This window comes from Hypanus sabinus, chromosome 3 (genome assembly GCF_030144855.1).
Source record: "Hypanus sabinus isolate sHypSab1 chromosome 3, sHypSab1.hap1, whole genome shotgun sequence".
Classification (NCBI taxonomy): domain Eukaryota; kingdom Metazoa; phylum Chordata; class Chondrichthyes; order Myliobatiformes; family Dasyatidae; genus Hypanus; species Hypanus sabinus.
Window position 1 is genome coordinate 35,508,250 of NC_082708.1, and position 20,953 is coordinate 35,529,202.

The following is a 20,953-nucleotide window of genomic DNA, read 5'->3' on the forward strand; positions in this document are numbered from 1 at the left end:
ACCATGAAGAAATTCAACACGGGGCAGAAGCTGAGTCATATAATCCATCAGCCTTACGCCAAGGCAACCAGTGCAGTATTCGCTCAAGGCACCATCGGGGAGTGGTTCCATGCCTCTGTAGGAGTCCATCAGGGCTGCCTCCTCTCCCCTACTCTCTTCAACATCTTCCTGGACCGGATTATGAGTGTTGCCCTTGAAGATCATGTGGGCACAGTCAGCATCAGAGGGAGGAGCATCACAAACCTAAGATTTGCTGACGACATTGATGGACTTGCAGGAAAAGAGGACAAATTGCCCAACCTGGTCAGCCATCTTGACAGAGCCTCCACAAAGTTTGGAATAGAACTAAGTGCCAAGAAAACCAAGCTCATGGCAAGTGCCTATGGTGCCATCACAACAGACATCCCAGTCCATGGTCAGAAACTTGAGACAGTGGGGGCAATCATCAGTGATGAAGGATCAAGACCAGAAGTCCTGGCAAGAACCGCACAATGACTGCACTATCCAAACTCAAGACAATATGGAGGGGTAGCAACATCATCATGAAGTACAAGATCAGACTCCTGCATGCATTGGTATTCTCCATTTTCCTGTACGCATGCGAGATATGGACCCTCACAGCAGAGCTACTGAGGAAGATACAGGCATTGGAAATGAGATGCTATTGCAACATCTTGGTCATCTCATACTTGGACCACATCACAAACGAGCAGGTCCGCAAGACCATCCAGCACCACGTTGACCCTCATGAAGACCTTCTCGCAACGGTGAAGAAAAGAAAGCTGAGATGGTAGAGCCACGTAGAAAGATCCAACAGACTTGCAAAGACCGTTCTACAAGGAACTGTGGAGGGGAGAAGAAGGAGAGGCAGACAGAGGAAAAGATGGACGGACAACATTAAAGAATGGACAGGGAAAACATTTGTGGTGACCCAGGCCCCGGCACACAACCGTGACAGATGGAACAGACCGGTGCAAAGCTTGTCATGATGGTGCCCCGACGACTCCACCAGGAGTTAGGGGTGCAGGAAGAAGAAGAAGAGGGAGAAGAAGAAGTAGCACAGACACATGAAAATCTGCAGATGCTGAAAATCCAAGCAACAAACCCAAAATGCTGGAGGAACTCCGCAAGTCAAGCATCATCATCATCTATGGAAAAGATAACACTTTGGGCTGAGACTCTTCATCAGGATTAGAAATAAAGATGAGAAGTCAGAAAAATAAGGCGGGGGGATGGGAGGAAGATGAACACGATGGTAAGTGATAGGTGAAGCCAGGATGGGGCGGGGGGGGGGGGAACCAATTTATCCCTCAATTACTGTCACTATTTTTTTGCCTGTATGAGTTTGCTGTATGAGAATTGGAACTTCAAGGCAGAGTCTACACATGCACTTCATCAACTGTTATGTGCTTTGAGATATTCAGGTGCTCTGAAAGACGCTGATTAAAGATAGATTCATCTTTGTTTCTATTCACAAATATGTTGCTTTTGTCTCTGCTAAATTGATGACAAATGAAGATCCTTGGGCTTAACTTAATCTCTGTTCTGATAACCCCAAGTAATTTTTTCAAGGCATTCAACCATGTATTACTTCCTAGATTTTACTTCAGTTCTGCAATCAAAAGCAGCCTTCCAGACATTAGATTATAATTGACTATGTTTTCCTCATATCATAACCGTATGTGCTATATGTTCTATGTGCTGTGTGTCATGTGTGACTGTTAGTACAGTGTTTTGCACCTTGGTCCCACAGGAACACTCTTTTGTCTGTATTCACATGTACAGTTGAATGACAATTAAACTTAAACTTGAACTTAACCATTTAAAAGTAGGATTCAAAACAAAGATTAACATCACGGGCAATTAACCATTGTAGACAAAGTGGATAGATTTTTGGAATATCTTTTATATGCCCATTGTGTCTTTATAAGGAATTTCTTGTCTTATAAATTTCTTGAGAAACTTGCTTTGATCTTGAAATAACAATCAACATGCTTTGAGAATCTTTAGTTTTATCTACTATCATACCATTAAAAGCTAATGTCACTCCTTTGCTACAAAAGCTAAAGTTCTGGTATACCTAACATTCAAAAATGATATTTGTGTGATGAAATCTGGAATGAGATATACCTTCAGGATGCTTAAGGGCTTTCATATTTTACAACAGAGGCAATAATGAAAAAGTTAATGTAGCATTGAATAAGAGTGAGTTGCTCAGCTGCAACAATACCTATTAATCTTTGAAAATGTGTCATTTTTCTTGCCTGGGCAGCTTTAATAATGTAAATTAAAACAGGAAGAGTACAGACTTGTACAAAGAAGTTTAGATTGGTTTGAGAGCTATTTGTACAGATCACTGGTCAAATTCCGTAAGTCAGTTAAAACTGTATCTTTTTCTCCAATCCTTTTAACAATATGTTTCAGATACTCAGAATCAGAATCAGGAATATAATTCCTGGAAATGTGTGCGAAATTTGTTGTTTTGTGCCAACAGTACAGTGCAATACATAAAACATCACTTTCAGCTATAATAATAAAAGATAATAATTTAACAGAAAATTAGTAAGGTAGTGTTCATAGACTGTTCAAAATCTAACAGGAGAGGTGAAGAAGTTGCTCTTAAAACACTGAGTGGGTCGTCAGGTTCCTGTATATCACACAAGAAACTGGTTTTACCTGAACCTGCAGTGTTACTATTTGACTTCAATATTTTGAAGTAGTGTTGCTTATGAAAAAAATACCATTTTCCTGCTCACACAAAGTAGTGTGGCAAAACCATAAAAACAATAAACAAATACTGTATACATTCACAACTAAATAGCAGTATTTAGGGATATACACGTTACAGACAGATCCATTACCTCCACGTGCGTTGCACAGAGCTGGTAGGTTTACATAATATATACTGTAGATGATGTAGGCTACATCTACAGACTAATGCAAATCAAAGGAATAGGGGCAAAAATAAGGAATAATATGATCACAAGTTGTGAAAGCAGCCAATTAAATTACAAATGTCCATTTTGTATGATTCAGGCTATTGCCAAAAGCAAAATTAGCTAAGTTCTTGGATCAAAATTAACCAAATTTATGAAGCCTGTAAGATGAAAGAAGCAGTGATTTTGTGGATATAAAATTGCCTAAGGGATAGAAAGAAGACAGTAGAGGTGAAGTTGTTTTTCAAACTCAGGGAAATGTATAATCATATTCTTCAGCTACAGTGTTGCAACCACTACTCTTCTAATGTAATGATCAAAGCTCAGCTATAGTCAACATGAAACTCAAAAATTGCGAACAATAAAAATAATGAGTGACAGCTGGTGAAAATGGGCAGACACATGGTAGGTGAAGTTTAATACAAATATAAGTGATTCATCTGGCAGGAAGAATGTAGAAAGAAAAAACATAAACAAAATCATGTCAGAATGGTATGGGTGGCATGGTAGTGTAGTGGTTAACACAACACATTACAGTACAGGCAACCTAGGTTCAATTCCCACTGCTACCTGTAAGGAATTTGTACGTTCTCCCCATGACTCAGTGGGCTTCCTCTGGCTGATCCACTTTCCTCTCCCAGTCCAAAGACATATTGGTTAGTGGGCTAATAGTTATTTTTCGGCACAACTTTGTGGGCCAGAGGGCCTGTATTGTGCTGTAGGTTTTCTAATAAAGGGAATTATAAAAGCAGAGAGATACAGGTCCACACAGCTTTGACAGTGACAGGACAAATAGAAAAAATTCCTGTAGAAACATAAGCAAATCCCTGGCTATATTAGGGTATTAAATTCAAAAGCGCAGATATTATCTTAAAAATCATTAACTTCCAGTTCGGCTACAACTCTTAATACTGGACATCAAGTTGAGAAGGATGTCAAGACCTTGGAGGGGCTACAAAAGACATTTACAAGAATGATAGCAAAGATGGTGACCATCATCCTCTGATTCTATAATGAAATAATTGAAGTGATTAAAATTCACTAAATTCTAAGGAGATAGCTAAGAGAACAACATTCAATAAGATCACAGATGATCTTGCAACAGCGCACAAACCTCTGCTTGATTAACGTATTGCCCTAATAACCTTTAATACGTTATCTAACAAAATGTTTGATTTATAATCACAAAATATGTCCTTTTAAATATGCTAATTTAACTTAAAACAAAATTGTAACTGTTTAAACAGAATATATTTAAATATTAAATTTCTTGACAGCACTGACTTGCTCTACTTTTATCTACATAGTTTGTTACTCTGCAGATACATTCAATTGCCAGTCTTCATGTTAATCCTTCAATGCAGGAAAAACTGTATAATGCAGTACTCTATCACAACTAAACCCTCAGAGTCTGATCAAACTCAAAGCAGACTAAGAGATTGACCAATTATGATTTAACATATAGTAAGTAGTTTTTTTGGTTGAAACAAATGACAATTTCTGTAGAATTATCAACTTTGGGGAAATACCCCGGGGAATATTGTAAGATTGAAGCAATGTCAAGGTCACAGATGAAACCAGCAGAAGTGACAGGAATAAAAGCATTTTCTGTATATACCCAAGAGGTTTTACTTAGTTACTTAAAATGTCATAAACATAAATTGAGCTCCATCTCTACATTGCCTTGGTGACAGCTGGGTTAAAATTTCAGCATTGTGCAGCTAAGGAGTCTTTAAAAACTAGCATGATGACTTTTATTATTGACAGAGGAAATTAATGTATCAGCAACCATAAATTTCATGAGATACTACAAGCCTTTGAGGACTAACTTTATCTCCACTAAATTTCCTTCCAACATTTTGAAGTAAAGCAAATGAATCATGTTGTGATGCATATCATATCCTACAAAACAAAAATCCAAAAGCATGTGGCAACATGTATTAAATGAGTAACAAACAAAAATAATAAGCAATTTCATTTCAGTAGTTTTCATTTCATTTTTATAGAATCTATTTTTTTTGTTCAAGGCTCTGTTTATATATTACTAAGTCTTTAAGGGTAATCAATATGACAGGTATAAAGAAGGAGAGGACATTAATTTTAAAATGAAGACTAGGAAAGATTGAATGACACAAGAGGTGCTGGCTAAGAGGGTGGAGAAGTTACGTTGATTCCATATGATCTGTGTGGTGACTAAGTAAAGAAGAGGACATTGAAAAGAAGATGAGAAAGAAATAAAAAAGAAAAAAAAACTGATGCTGGAAATCTGAAATCACAACACAGAAAACTGTAAATATAGCTTTGACCGAGAGAGAAAAACTGAATTTAACACTACAGGTTGATATTGAAAACTGGCCAATGTTGATTAAAAACTGGAAAGACTTGTTATCTGAAATCGCTGCATTAATTGTTACATCCTGAGGGTGTACCTAGATGGAAAATGAAATGTTTGACGAGTTTAAGTTGGACTTCAAGGAAACCAAAGGTTACAATATTAGAGTGGGTGTGACATGGAAAACTGAAGTTGCATTGAAAGTCAAATTTCATTTAAGCAAAGTGGGGCAATAGAGGTATCTCTCACTCTGCAAATTAGATCCATGAAATTACATTACATTTTGACACTTTTACTGTGATTGGCATATGATCTTGTTTCATGATGATGGTCCTTGAAACCTTAAGACATCCAAAATCTGAAGACTGGTATCAAACAGTATTTGCTACCAGAATGCAACAATCTCAATAAGAAAAGATTTTCTAAATTTTGGCTCTTGTGAACTGCTGGACTAAAAGGAGAAAAGTCATTAAATTTTTGGAAGTCTGCATGTCTATCAAAAACATATCATTGGGCTGCTTTGTACATATATTAGTTGAAACTGATGAAAAAGATATCTGCAAAGCACTGGTTGTACAGTACAATATTCTCTATTGTGGCAAGAGTTCAAGGCTACTATATGAGCAGATACATTACATTTCTACAATGTGCAGCTACAACACAGATTCAATCCTCTATGAAATCTTTGCATGATAACATGCTTGATCAACAGATGCAGATTTTACTGTTTGCCATATAGAAACTAAGAGAACAGCCAGTTAAAATAATGAGAGTAATATCTGCTGGTATTGTGTTATTACTCTAATAACCTTCATTTTAACCTGCAAGTAAAAATGCTATCTGTTGGAAAGTGGCTGGTACCACTTTTAACTTCAATAGGTTTCAATTACACAATTAGCATCCATTTGTTATTTTAAACAAAGGCCTAAAAATAAAGCCATTGTGCTCTCTCAAAGTACATTATTATTAAAGTATGTATGCAGTATACAACATTAACATTTGTCTTCTTGCAAGCACCCACAAAATAAAGAAACACCATAGAACCCATTTAAAGAAAAACCCCACACAACAAGTAAGAAAACATATCAACATCTCGTATCAAACATGCGAGAAAAGAACAAAAATGAACAAATAACATAAAGAACATTAAATATCAAACCACAGAATCCCCAAAGTGAGTCCACAGCCACAAGCCACCGAAGGCGAGTGAAGCTAGTCCAGGAGCCGATGGCCATGACCACAGCCACCGCCACCAAGTCAATGCTGTGTCAATGGCTACAGATTATAGCCACAGATCCAATTCTGTGCCGAAGCTATTTACTGAGGACATTAAATGTCAAACTACAGCCGAAAGTGAGTCCACATCCACGAGCCACTGAGGTGACTGAACATGGGACCCAAGAATCCTACACTGTCAGCCTCAGCAGTAAGAGGGAGATGGGTCAAATTCAGGCAGAAGGCACTGAACTCCCATTTGGATTTCCACTCTTGTCCTTCCTGATTTTAATTTTGCTCAACATTTCAAACAGTCCAGAGCAATGGAGCTGACCATGAATTTGTATTCTGCCATTAGGAATCGATGCAGCCATCACCAGGGATGCCAAATCCCAGAAGAGATTGCAAAAGAGCCAGATTGTTCATTCAGACAAAAAATACATTTTTAAAAGGGAAATTATTCTCTGCAATCAATCGCAATTCAGAAGTAGTAGTAGTATATCTAGAAGGGGAGTATCCAGCAGTTTTGTAAGCTGTCTGCAAGATGTCACAAACATGTTAAATGAGCGTGCTGGATGAAAAATCTGAGAGGAGAGAATGAAAATGGGATGGTTAAATAAAATAAATGAGAAAGGGAGAGAGATGGATGAGAGTAGTTAAATTTTCTGAAATATGATTGTGTTTTAAAATGACGAAAAAGTTTATAAGTATGGGTCCATATGAGGAAACGACAGAGCAATGTTCATAAAATGAAAGATTTAGATACTTTGCACTGCCAAATCAAATTTCAGATGATATTCATGGTCCAACTTTTCTAACTGTGATGGGTGCAAAAACATTTAATTTATTACACAGTCTAGCACAGCCTCTAAGCCTGGCGATATGCATTATGAGGACATAGTTAAAGTCTTAAAGGACCACTATTTACCTAACCTTTGATTATTGTTGAGAGGTTTAGATTTCATAAAAGGAATCAAGAGGAAGGTGAATCTATTTCAGTTTCTGGTGGTGCTAAAGCAGTTGTCTGAACACTGTGATTTTGGGCAGTTGGTGTCAGAGACAATTTACAAGGAGAAATTGCAGCACCTCACCCAAGAAGGGGCAAGGTTGACTTTAAGGCTTACATTGGTGAGGTGAGTAGTATATGTTACAGTGGAGATTAATGAACAGAGAAAGGAACTTCCCACTGTACATTGTTAAAGGTAGTTATCCAATGCTCCTGGGTGGCTCACGGTTGGAGGAGCTCAAGCTCAAATGGTTTGAAGTGCACTTGATTGGTGGGAGCACTGGTCTACAAGAAGTATTGAAGAAATAACCAGAAGTATTCAACAGAGAACTGGGCAGTATGAAAGGAATCACTGTTAAACTGGCTTTTAAGCCAGATATAATACCCAAATGCCTGAAGTACACCTTTTGCGTATGTCCTTAATCTGAAGGTAGAGGCTGAATTAGAGACTGGTCCAAAATAAGGTATGTGTAAGAAAATGGGCAATTCCAGTGATTCCTGTCCTAAAGAGGGATGGGTCTTTAAGGCTTTGTGGAGATTTCAAGGTAACCATTAATCCCATTCTTATGGCTAACCAATACCCTCTTTATCTCATTGATTAACTTTTTCGCAGGATTGGCCAGAGGACAGACATTTAGCAAGATTGGCTTCTGTTAAGCATACATGTAGATGCATGTGAAGCCAGAGTTACCAAAACTGTTCACCATAGTGACTAACAAAGGAATGTTCAGGTACCAAAGGCATCCATTTGGCATCACCTTGGCTCCCACCCTTTTTCAGCGAACAATGGACCAGATACTGAGCAAGTTGACGGATGCAATGCTACTTGGACAACTTGCTCATTATTGGGAAAAGTAACCATGAGCACCCACAAGCATGCTACATATAAAGACTCTGGTAATACGTGCTAAAGGTCCAGAAGGACAAATGTGAGTTCGAACAAAGCAATCGCCAAATCAGGGCTTCACAAGGCATCATCAAAAATGAAGGCAATCTTGGAGGTTCCATTCTTTTCATCATGGTGCTTATTGAGACTTGAACACAGCACAGCAACGCTTTGCTGCCTGCTTGCATTCGGTCTTGTCTGAGAAATTGGATAGTTGAGTCAAATGACTCTGAAGATTAGTGGTATGTGTTTTATATTTAGTTATTCAGCCATAGTGTACGCTTTGTTTTCCATTTGAGAGTTTTTGTTATCTTTTCCCTCTAACTGTTTGCTTTATAATCTGTGAACTATCAACCCGCTTCAGTGTCTCACTCCGCACTTGGCCATATCTGAACCCGGTGACATCAAGGCCTAATGGCCAAGGGTAAAAATAGTTCCTCAAACTGCAGTATGGGGGAATAGGTCCTGAGGCTCCTGTATCTTCTTTCTGATGGCAAAATGAGATGACGGCTTGCCCTGGGTGGGGGTCCCTGATGATAGGTGCTGCTTTCCTGCAACAGTGTTACATGTACAATGTGGTCAATGGTGGAGTGAGCCATTTTCACTATATATTGGAGGATTTTCCATTCAAGGGCATTGGTGTTTCCACACCAGGCTGTGATTCCCAAACCAAACGCTGTGGATGAACCAGGAGGTACGTTGTTTGCTGAAGGCTAGATCTGTGACATTCAAGTCTGGCAACCCAGGCCTGTACCAGAAAACCAGGTATGATTTGCGGAGGGCTATTTCAAGGGTGAAGAGACAATTTCGAACAAGGTTGGAAGCTATATCAGATGCATGGCAACTCTGGCAGGGTCTGCAAGACATTACTTCCTACAAAGCGAAACCCAATAGTATGAATGGTAGCGATGCTTCACTCCCAAATGAACTCAATGCCTTCTATGCACTTTTCAAAAGGAAGAACACAACTACAGCTGTGAAGATCCCTGCTGTACCTGATGACAATGTGATCTCTGTCTCAGAAGCTGATGTTAGACTCTTTAAAGAGAGTGAACCCTCACAAGGCAGAAGGTCCCAATGGAGTACCTGGTAAGGCTCCGAAAACCTGCGCCAACAAACCAACGCGAGTATTCAGGGACATTTTCAACCTTTCACTGTTACAGGCAGAAGTTCCCACTTGCTTCAAAAAGGCAACAATTATACCAGTGCCTAAGAAGAATAATGCCGGCTGGCTTAATGACTATCACCTGGTAGCATTCACGTTGACAGTGATGAAATGCTTTGAGAGGTTGGTTTTGACTAGACTGAACTCCTGCCTCAGCAAGGACCTGGACCTATTGCAATTTGCCTATTGCCACAATAGGTCAACGGCAGCTGCAATCTCAATGGCTCTCCACACAGCCTTAGATCACCTAGACAACACTAACAGCTACATCAGGGTGCTGTTCGACTATAGCTCAGCATTTAATACTATCATTCCAACAATCCTGATTAAGAAGTTGCAGAACCTGGGCCTCTGTACCTCCTTCTGCAACTGGATCCTCAACTTCCTAACCAGAAGACCACAGTCTGTATGGATTGGTGATAACCTCCTGACAATCAACACTGGCGCACCTCAGGGGTGTATGCTTAGCCCACTGCTCTACTCTCTACATACACATGACTGTATGACTAGGCATAGCTCAAATGCCATTTATAAATTTGCTGATGATACAAACATTATTGGTAGAATAATAGGTGGAATCTCAGGTGGTGACGAGAGGGTGTACAGTAGTGAGATATGCCAACTAATGGAATGGTGCTGCAGCAACAACCTGGCACTCAACATCAGTAAGATGAAAGAATTGATTGTAAGACAAAGGAACACATACCAATCCTCATAGAGGGATCGGAAGTGGAGAGAGTGAGCAGCTTCAAGTTCCTGAGTGAGGTTCCAACATATTGATGTAGTTATAATGAAGGCAAGATAGTGGTTATACTTTACTGGGAGTTTGATGAGATTTGGCATCTCAACAGATACACTCAAAAACTTCTATGGTTTTACCGTGGAGAGTGTTCTGACAGGCTGCATCACTGTCTGGTATGGAGGGGCTACTGCACAGGACCGAAAGAAGCTGCAGAAGGTTGTCAATCTAGTGAGCTCCATCTTGGGCACTAGTCTACAAAGTACCCAGGACATCTTTAGGGAGTGGTGTCTCAGAAACAGAGTCTATTATTAAGGACCCCCAGCACCCAGGGCATGCCCTTTTCTCACTGTTACCATCAGGTAAGATACAGAAGCCTGAAGGCACACACTCAGCAATTCAGGAACAGCTTCTTCTCCTCTGCAATCCGATTCTTAAATGGACATTGAAGCTTTGGACACTACCTCACTTTTTAAAAAATATACTGTACATCTGTTTTTGCACGGTTTTTAAAAAATCCATTCAATATACATAATTGATTTAATTGTTCATTTATTATTATTATGTTTTATTTTATTTTATTTATTATTACTTTTTTTCTCTTCTAGATTATGTATAGCACTGAACTGCTGCTACTAAGTTAACAAATTTCATGTCACATGCTGGTGATAATAAACCTGATTCTGATGCAGCCAGTCAATATACTCTCCTCTACATATCTATTGAAGTTTGACAAATTTCTAGATGTTATGCCAAGTCTTTGCAAACTTCGAAGTTAGTACAGGCACGGCTGTGCTTTCTTCTTAATTCCACTGATGTGCTGGGCCCAGGACAGGGCACCGAAGAATTTAAAGTTGCTGACCCTCTCCATCTTCAATCCCCCAATGAGGACTGGTTCATGGACCTCTGTTTTCCTTCTCCCAAAGTCTATAGTCAGCTCCTTGGTGTCGCTGACATTGAGTGAGAGATCATCGTTATGACACCAATCAACCAGACTTTCAATAACCCTCCTATATGCTCATTCATCATCACTTTTGATTTGGCCTACGATAGTGGTGTTCTCAGCAAACTTAAATATGGCATTGATCATTAGCAACACTCCGTTTGTTACAGACAATTGTTCCAAATATTCTTTTAAATATACCTTTTTTGAATTACAATCTGCATTGCAATCTGCAGTATGCAATTTGCCCCCAAACTATGTACTTTTAAATCAACTTAATAGACTTCAGATCTCATGATCGTCTAAAGTACTCAGCAGACCAGGCAGGTACAGTACCTTTAAGAAAGAAGGTTCATGGTTCTGGCCAGAAGCGAGGCAAGAGGGGGGACTACAAGCCAGGCTGAAACACAGATGGAAGAGGTTTCCTCTACCCAGTATCTTGTTGGCAAATGTGCAGTCGCTAGAGAACAAAATTGAGGACCCGAGAGCAAGATTGCTGTATTGGAGAGAAATAAGAGCCTATTCTAATCTATGCTTGATGGAAACAAGGCTTTCTCCGAACATGCCAGACACAGTGATCAAACCCGAAGGCTTCTTGATATACAAAATAGACCGATTCAGAAAAGGCAAAAGGAGGAGGAATTTCATGACAAACTCTGGGTGGTGCTCCAATATGGTGGCTCTAGCGAACTTGTGTTCCCACGACTTTGAACACCTAATGGTCAAATGCTGTCTGTTCTATTTTCCTAGAGAGTTCTCAATCATGATCCTGACCGCAAGTTTACATAGCACCAGCGGCTAACTATAATCAAGCACTTGCGATACTACCTGATGCTGTCTCCAAACAAGAAAAAGCCCATCCCGACACATTTCAAATCATAGTTGGAGACTTCAGCCAGGTTTGTTTGAAAAAAAAATCTGCCCCATTACCATCAGCATATAACCTGTACTAAGATAAGAATGCCTACCGTTGCAAATTCAGACGCATTTTGGGAAATCTGATCACATGGCTGTCCTTCTCCTACCTGCATAGATACAGAAGCTAAAGCACAAAATACCACAGATTAGGACAACAAAGTTGTGGTCACGAGAGGCAGAAGACCAACCACAGGATTGCTTTGAGTCAGTGGACTGGGCCGTGTTCAAGGACTCATCCAGGAATCTGACTGAATTCACCATGATTGTAATGTACTTTCTACAAACAGCTGTAGATGAGTGTGTCCCCAGTCAGAAGCCCTGGTTGAGCTATGAGATCCAAAATCTGCTGAAAGCTAGGTCAGAGGCATTTAAGTCCAGTGACCAAGAAAGTTACAAGAGATCCAGGTACAATCTCTGGAAAGCCATCTCACAGGTGGCGTGGTACTTCTGGACAAAACTTGAATCAAAGATGGATATTCAACAGTTTTAGCAGGGCTTGAATATTATCACCTCTTACAAAGTTAAATCAAGTGACATAGGAGACAGCAGGGCTTTGCTTCCAGATGAGTTCTATGCCTTCTATGCTCATATTGACTGTCAAAATATGGAGGAACCATCACTAACTCCCACATCCCTCAATGATTCCATGATTTCAGTCTCTGAAGCTGATGTGCATGCAGCCTTCATAAGGGTGAAACTACGAAAAACATCCGGCCCAACTGGGCTACTTGGCCAAATACCAAAGACCTGTACTGATCAACTGGCTAATGTGTTCACTGAGACCCCAGTGGTCAAGAAGAACATGGTGACTTGTCTCAATGACTATCACCCAGTAGCACTTACATCCACAGTGATGAAGTGTTTTGAGAGGTTGATGATGAAACATATCAACTCCTGCCTGAGAAGCACAATAGATTGTGCTAAATGAACAGAAAACCCAAGCAGAGTCATGAGAAAGAACAATACAGAACTTTCCCAGCAGCAGAGAGAGAACCTGCCTGGAACTACATCTCTGGATCAAAGTGGATACCGGAAATGGTGGTGGCACAAACTGGTCCTATACAACATATGGGGAAGGGATGTTGATCAGCTGTTGTGCACTTCTGAGGCTACTGAAAACCAAAAAAAAAATGACCAATCCATCCAGTTGAAGAAATGGGCAGGGCTCAGAGACAGTGACTACAGAACCTCCGTAAAGATCAAATGGCACATCCAGTACTCCCCAATCACCTGTGCTTTCTGAGGTTCCCAGTACTGACAATGGAGTACCCAAGCTAAGTTCTATACAGACCCCATCAACAGATAAATTTGATGTCATCCTCAGGTCATCAGTATTCTCACAGGAACAGGCAGCCTCCAGAAAGATTGAATCTCTGGTTTAGTGACTAATCCTCAGCGCATGGGGCAGAATAATTGGTTATGTCTGGGAATAAAGACAACCTACCCTCTTTCCCTAGTTTAGAAAAAAAGTATTTATTGTTGTTGGTTAAACTGGATGATTACACCATTGAACGTTAATAGTTCAGCAGCTGGTCTATATAATGCATATGTACGTACATAAATTGGCGATGTATGAAAAGTGAAGCTAGTCAAGGATCTATACTAGAGGAAGGTGAATGCTTTGAACTCTCCAGCATTAGTTGAGAGTATACATCAATGCTCCAAGTAAAATGTTTCAGTGTTTGTGTAGGTTTCATAAGAGCTATAGGAGTTTGCACTAGAGGCATCAAACAAGTATTTGCTATCACTGACCAATTTGTTGTCCACTGTGTACCTGCTCATCTCGCACATGGATGCGCCGGCTACAATTCCGGCAAAGGACCTTTTATTTCAAACCAAATACATCTTCAAAGTCACAAGTTTAGGCAGCTCTATTCTACTTTTATGGTTAAGCTCCCTTGATGAACAGAAAGAATGCTTTATTTCCCATTTTCATTATGCCTTTAGCATTCCAAAACACAATTTGAAGGGTAGAGGATGTTCCAGTGTATCATCCAAAATCCTTATTAAATCAACAATAATGGTGAGAGGATGTGGTTATTCACATAGCTGCTGTTTGTACGATAAAAACAGAAAATTCTGGAAACATTCAGCAGATCACAGAGCATATGTAGTATGAGAAATCTTTAATGTCAAAGACTCTAAACCTGCTTTACCTGATGACTGGTTCCAGCATATCCTGCTTATTTGAGATTTCCAGCATTTGCATTTTTTTTTGGTTTTCCTTTGCTTTTTGTAGAAATTTATTGATTTAAAAATGGCTGCTCTATTTATCCAGGTAACAGCAATGACTGGATTGTGAAAGTAACTCACTGCATACATTGATTGTATTCATGACATCATGTAAAGTGTAATTAAATATGTCCACCTGAATTGTTTATTTTAAATTCCAGCTATCAACCTCTCTTTCCATTCAAAGGCTATCTAATTTACTCTTCCCTTTTAGTCCAGCTTCAATTTAAAGACTTAGTAGTGGAGCTAAGTGTTACCCAACTTCATTAATTCATTAATTCATCTTTTAAGCATGGTTACTAGAAGCAATCTCACTTAAGATTCAAAATGGTATGTCTTACAAGCACACACTAAATTTTGATACATTAATTAGGTCAACAATCCAATCCATTAAATTATAGAGGCTTCTAAATCTCAAATACACTGTAAGAAAATAATCTCCAGAGCCTCATGCCTTCAAAGAAAAACTGCCTTATCTCTACTTTAATCAGTAATTAATTTAAACACCAGCTCCTCATTCTAGATTCTCTTTCATACATTAAAATAATATATCCTTTCCACAGCCATCCCATTAAAACCCATCATGATCTTTATATATGTCTCTGTTGTGAATGCCAGTAGATAGAAGTCCGGCCTATCAAACCTCTCCTCTAATCACATCCCCCTCCTCTACAACCTGGATAAATTACACTAGCTTCCTCTATCCACATGATGGATTTTCATGAACTGTATCCCCAGCACCAATCCAATGGTACCCCAAAAGTTATAGATTCCCAAACCAAAATGGACTCAGTTATTCTTGTTTACTAAACAATTCTCAATCCGCACTATATTACCCAAATGCTGTGTGCTTTACATAGTAACGGATGTCTTGTGAGGCATTTATCAAAAATCTGAACATTCAAACATACCACTTCCACCAGTTTGTCTTAATATATTTCACTAATAACATCTTGAACACATCAGTAAATATATCAAACATGATTTTGCATTCACAAATCAATGATGATAGCCAGAAGGTTGTGTGCATGTTTGGTGTATGTGGATGTTGAGAGTGTGAAGCATAGACTCCTGTTGATTTCAATAATTGAACAGATCTAGCTAAAATACTATAATGCTTTCAGACACAAATTAAGGTTCAGCTCTTTGTACTTAAAATGTTTAGCGTATGCTGTGAATGCTCTGCCAATTCTGCCAGATCTAATGTTCAGCAGGCGGCTATGCTTTACCCTCTCATTCTACACACTCTTTGATAATAGTCCTCCAACTGGCCCAGAAAATTGCTGTTGCCCCTTTTTATAACTAAATATGCATGACCTAATGCAAACCAATCATTATTTATGGTAAAGTGTCTGCTAAGAATTCTTCAGCTCTTTGCAACTCACTTACATCTTACCAGAGAGTCTGAGAGGATTTCAGGCAGTCAATTAGGTTGCTTTACTGATCTTACATCTATTCTGGATACAGATCGATAATATCATGCCCAGACAATTAGTATTTAAAGCTCAGGAAACCTGGATACTGAACGGATACTCTTGGAAAGGTGGGTAACATATCTTTTGGCACCGGGAAGGTCATTTTGGAAGTTCTCACTAACAAACATGATTCCATTAAGAAAGAATTTGAAAATCAGTCATTTACTCAATTAGTCAACTATACCATTCATTCAGTTTACACTTTCCTAAAATGTGCTTGTGCTGACAAGGTTACTCTTTCCAGAAACAATCCTGTGGAAAGATTACTTAATCTGGACTTAATAAGATCTGATGCACTGGCATCTGATCTCTAGATTTTCTGCAATTTTTTAGTGTAACATGTGGAGCAGAAATCAGAAATGTGCTGTTCTATGAGGAGGATGTTACACCATTACAAATATCACACAGACTCCTACAACCGGACCAATTCCCTTATTGACAAAAGAGAAATCCTCTAACCTGAAAGAATTTCCATACACAAGTATATACACAATTTTTTTTACTAAGTCCAGACAGATACCCTTGCCATCAGCTAGTGATCTTGGTCCTCCAGATGTGCTACACTTGGATTCTCTACTTCAGTATCTAGGTGTCTTGTTCCCTCTGCTTATTTCTATGACTGATGTCTTGAAAATCCCAACATCCTTTTATTTTTTGTTTATTGTAAAAATATTGAAACAAATACTTGTGTGTTAGAAACATTAAAAGTATAAGTTGTTCACTCCAAAAATACAAACTCTGTCATGACTTAATCTTCAAATACCATGGCAAAATATATATGGTAACATTATATAAGATTCTATTTTGTTGTATCATTAAGGACCATACACATAATTTAACTATAAGTAACGTTTGCATTTTTCCAATTAATTGAGACAATTTATCATAACTTGAAGCATGAATTTAATATCACAGAATCATCTTAACATTTTTTATTTGCAAATCCCATTTCCTGCAAATATTATTCAAAAAGATCGTAACAAGTGGGTGTTTGTCCCTTGCCATATGTAGATGACATGTTGGTAATCAACTGAAAGAGTATTTTAATTTTTTTTTCCTCCAAGAGTAAGTATTTTGTTTCAACTTAACATCACCTACAGCTCTAGCAAGAAAGGAATTCAACAAAACAATCAATTACCTAACAAGTTCAAACTATCAAGCCATTATATGACATCAGATTGCTCTAAAGCTTAAGGAAGCTATGTGCTCTTGACAACCTGGGACAATATCTGATATCTAATTGAATATAATTATTTATTACCAAAGTTTTCCTATGCCCCAAGCTTGCTCATTATGTGCTTGTTGTTACATTAGTCACTGTGCCAAAATGATGTGCAAGCACATGGAAACTAAACTGTATGAGAACACACTATTGGAGTATTCTCCTTACAATAGACTCTTAAAGAAGTGCATACAGATCAACTCCATGCACACAGCTCTAATAATGACAATGCCCAAATGAATTTTCCACACTAAAGGCAACTTACCTCTGAGAAATAGTGCCCCAAGCACCATGCTTGTTTGTAAGAATGTTGAGAATTTTTTGCTTTAATTGATTAGCTGTAACATGATCACGGTGCTTTGCAGCACTAATGAGATGGTCACACATCTTTTCCTCCTCTTTTCTATCTGCTGTATATTGAGCACATTGGGACTGTTGGTGAAAAGTAAAAGGGTAGACTAAATGAATGCAGAAGTACATTATTGGCTTACTGTAAATTGTTGCAACAGCTTGAAAGTCTTTAGCACAGCCAACTGCATCAGAACAAACTCAATAAATGGAGTCCAAATTATATAAGAGCGGAATCAGATAAACATATAAGTCTTAGTTACTAATTCAAGATATAAAGCATGGCAACCTGAGAAGTCAAATTGGTGATATATTACAGTTAATTTTGAAAAAATAAAAAGGATATCAATGATACATTTTTATCACCAAAAAAATTAAGCATTAAACAAAGGAAAGCATTAAAATAATTTCTATTTCACTAAGAACCAAAGAAAAATAAGTCTTCTAAATTGTAACGAACTTCCATAAAGTAACATGGAACTCAAACTAATTCTGTATCAATGATCTATAAATACTAATAATATTCTGAACAGTCCTAATGCCCTTTGGATTAATGCCACTCAATAATAATTTCACTTCTGAAGTGATGGCTGTTTTGTTTTCATTACATTGTGTGACACCAGTCTTGTGTATTACCTATACACCCCTTGTACAGTGGTGACCTGTACAAGATGGATGGGTTGCTCCTAAACTGGAGGGAAACCAATATCTTGACTAGGATGTTCGTTCGTACAACTCAGGAAGGCTTAAACTAGTGACTTCTTAGTTTAGGGAAGGCTCAGATGGGGCAGAATTTGTTAGGTGCATCCAGGAGGATTTCTTAATCAATATGTAGATAGTTCAACAAGAGGATGGGCTGTACTGGATTTGGGTAATGAGTCTGGCCAGATGACCAAACTTTTAAGTGGGTAAGCAATTAAGGAACAGTGACTACAATTCTTTAAGCTTTAAGATAGCTAAAGGTAAGGATAAACCTGGACCTTGTGGGCTAGGATTTTACTGGAGCAATGCAAATTACAGGAGCATTAGGCAGGAACTAGGGAGAGTTAATTGGGACTGCTATTTATGGTCAAGTCCATATCTGACAAGTGGAGGGTGTTTAAATAAAAATTGCACAGAGTACAGGACATTTACATTCTGGTCAGAAGGAAGGACAAGGATGGGAAGGTAAGTGAACTTTGGATGTCAAAGGAGGTGATGAATTTAGTCAATAAGAGAAAGAAAAAGTATGCAAAGCTTCAGAAGCTAGAATCAAATAGTGTTCTGGAGAATTATGAAGAAACCAACAAAAAGTCCAGTAAGGGAATTGGGAAAGCCAAGAGGGGGCATGAAAAGTCCTTGGCAGGTAGGATTAAAGGGAATCCTAAAGCATTCTATACATGCATCAGGAGCAAGAGAATAACTAGGGAGAGAATGGGACAACTCAAGGAAAAAGGGAGCAACATTTGCTTGGACAAGAAGCATGTGGATAACCTCTTTAATGAGTACTTCATATTTACCTAGGAAAAGGATGTGGAGGTAATGGAGATCAGTGCTGAGTATTAATATGCTGGGACATTTCAAAAAAGAGGAGGAGCTAGTGTTGAGTCTCCAAATGAGCATTAAGGTACATAAGTCCCCAGTTTATGAAGAGAGGCAAGTGAAGGAATTGCTGGGTTCTTTGTGTTCTCTCGAACCACAGGCAAGGTCCCAAAGGATGGCAAGAATCTACTGTTGTTCCATTGTTCAAGAAGGCAGCCAGGGATAACAGACAGACAGATATACATTATTGCAGTGTGGACATGGTGGAGAATTACAAATTCCTGGGGATATGAATTGACAATAAACTGGACTGGGCAAAGAACACTGAGGCTGCCTACAAGAAGGGTCAGAGCCGTCTCTACTTCCTGATGAGACTAAGGTCCTTTAACATCTGCCGGACGATGCAGAGGATGTTCTATGAGTCTGGGGTGGCCAGTGCTATCATGTTTGCTGTTGTGTGCTGGGGCAGTAGGCTGAGGGTAGCAGACACCAACAGAATCAACAAACTCATTCGTAAGGCCAGCAATGTTGTGGGGGTGGAACTGGACTCTCTGACGGTAGTGTCTGAAAGGAGGATGCTGTCCAAGTTGCATGCCATCTTGGACAATGTCTCCCATCCACTCCATAATGTACTGGTTAGGCACAGGAGTACGTTCAGCCAGAGACTCATTCATCCGGGATGCAACACTGAGCGTCATAGGAAGTAATTCCTGCCTGTGGCCATCAAACTTTACAACTCCTCCCTCGGAGTGTCAGACACCCTGAGTCAATAGGCTGGTCCTGGACTTATTTCCACTTGGAATAATATACTTATTATTATTTAATTATTTATGGTTTCATATTGCTTTATTTCTACACTATTCTTGGTTGGTGCGACTGTAACGAAACCCAAATTCCCAAACACACGAAAAAATATGGAGATGCTGGAAAAAATACTGGAGGAACTCCATGGTGAGGTTGTATAAGGCATTGGTGAGGCCGAATTTGCAGTACTGTGTGCAGTTTTGGTCACCTGAATTACAGGAAGGATATTAATAAGGTTGAAACAGTGCAGAGAAGGTTTACAAGGATGTTGCTGGGACTTGAGAAACTGAGTTAAAGAGAAAGGTTGAATAGGTTAGGACTTTATTCCCTGGAGTGTAGAAGAATGAGGGGAGATTTGATAGAGGTATATAAAATTATGATGGGTATAGATAGAGTCAATGCAAGCAGGCTTTTTCCACTGAGGCTAGGGGAGTAAAAAAACCAGTGGACATGGGTTAAGGGTGAAGGGGGAAAAGTTTAAAGGGAATATTAGGGGAGCTTCTTCACACAGGAAGTACAGGGAGTGTGGAATTAGCTGCCAGATGAAGTGGTAAATGCGGGCTCACTTTTAACATTTAAGAAAAACTTGGACAGGAACATGGATGAGAGGTGTATGGAGGGATATGGTCCAGGTGCAGGTCAGTGGGACTCGGCAGAAAAAAGATTTGGCACAGCCAAGAAGGGCCAAAAGGCTTGTTTCTGTGCTGTAATAGAACATAGCATAGTACAGCACATTACAGGCCCCTTCAGCCCACAATGTTATGCTGACCCTCAAACCCTGCTTCCCATATAACCCCCCCACCTTAAATTCCTCCATATACCTGTCTAGTAGTCTCTTAAACTTCACTAGTGTATCTCCCTCCACCACTGACTCAGGCAGTGCATTCCGCATACCAACCACTCTCTGAGTGAAAAACCTTCCTCTAATATCCCCCTTGAACTTCCCTCCCCTTACCTTAAAGCCATGTCCTCTTGTACTGAGCAGTGGTGCCCTGGGGAAGAGGCGCTGGCTGTCCACTCTGTCTATTCCTCTTAATATCTTGTACACCTCTATCATGTCTCCTCTCATCCTCCTTCTCTCCAAAGAGTAAAGCCCTAGCTCCCTTAACCTCTGATCATAATCCATACTCTCTAAACCAGGCAGCATCCTGGTAAATCTCCTCTGTACCCTTTCCAATGCTTTCACATCCTTCCTATACTGAGGCAACAGA

General features: G+C 39.3%; 1 protein-coding gene across 4 annotated transcripts in view; it reads right to left on the minus strand.

Annotated features, from left to right (window-relative positions):
- nbeaa (neurobeachin a) overlaps nt 1–20,953 on the minus strand; it is a 790,167-nt gene that overhangs the window by 339,209 nt on the left and 430,005 nt on the right. For all 4 annotated transcript variants that reach the window (XM_059964072.1, XM_059964073.1, XM_059964071.1 and 1 more), the window contains one exon: nt 17,335–17,501. In XM_059964072.1, the coding sequence (XP_059820055.1) occupies nt 17,335–17,501 (167 nt within the window). The remainder of the gene's footprint in view (nt 1–17,334; nt 17,502–20,953) is intronic.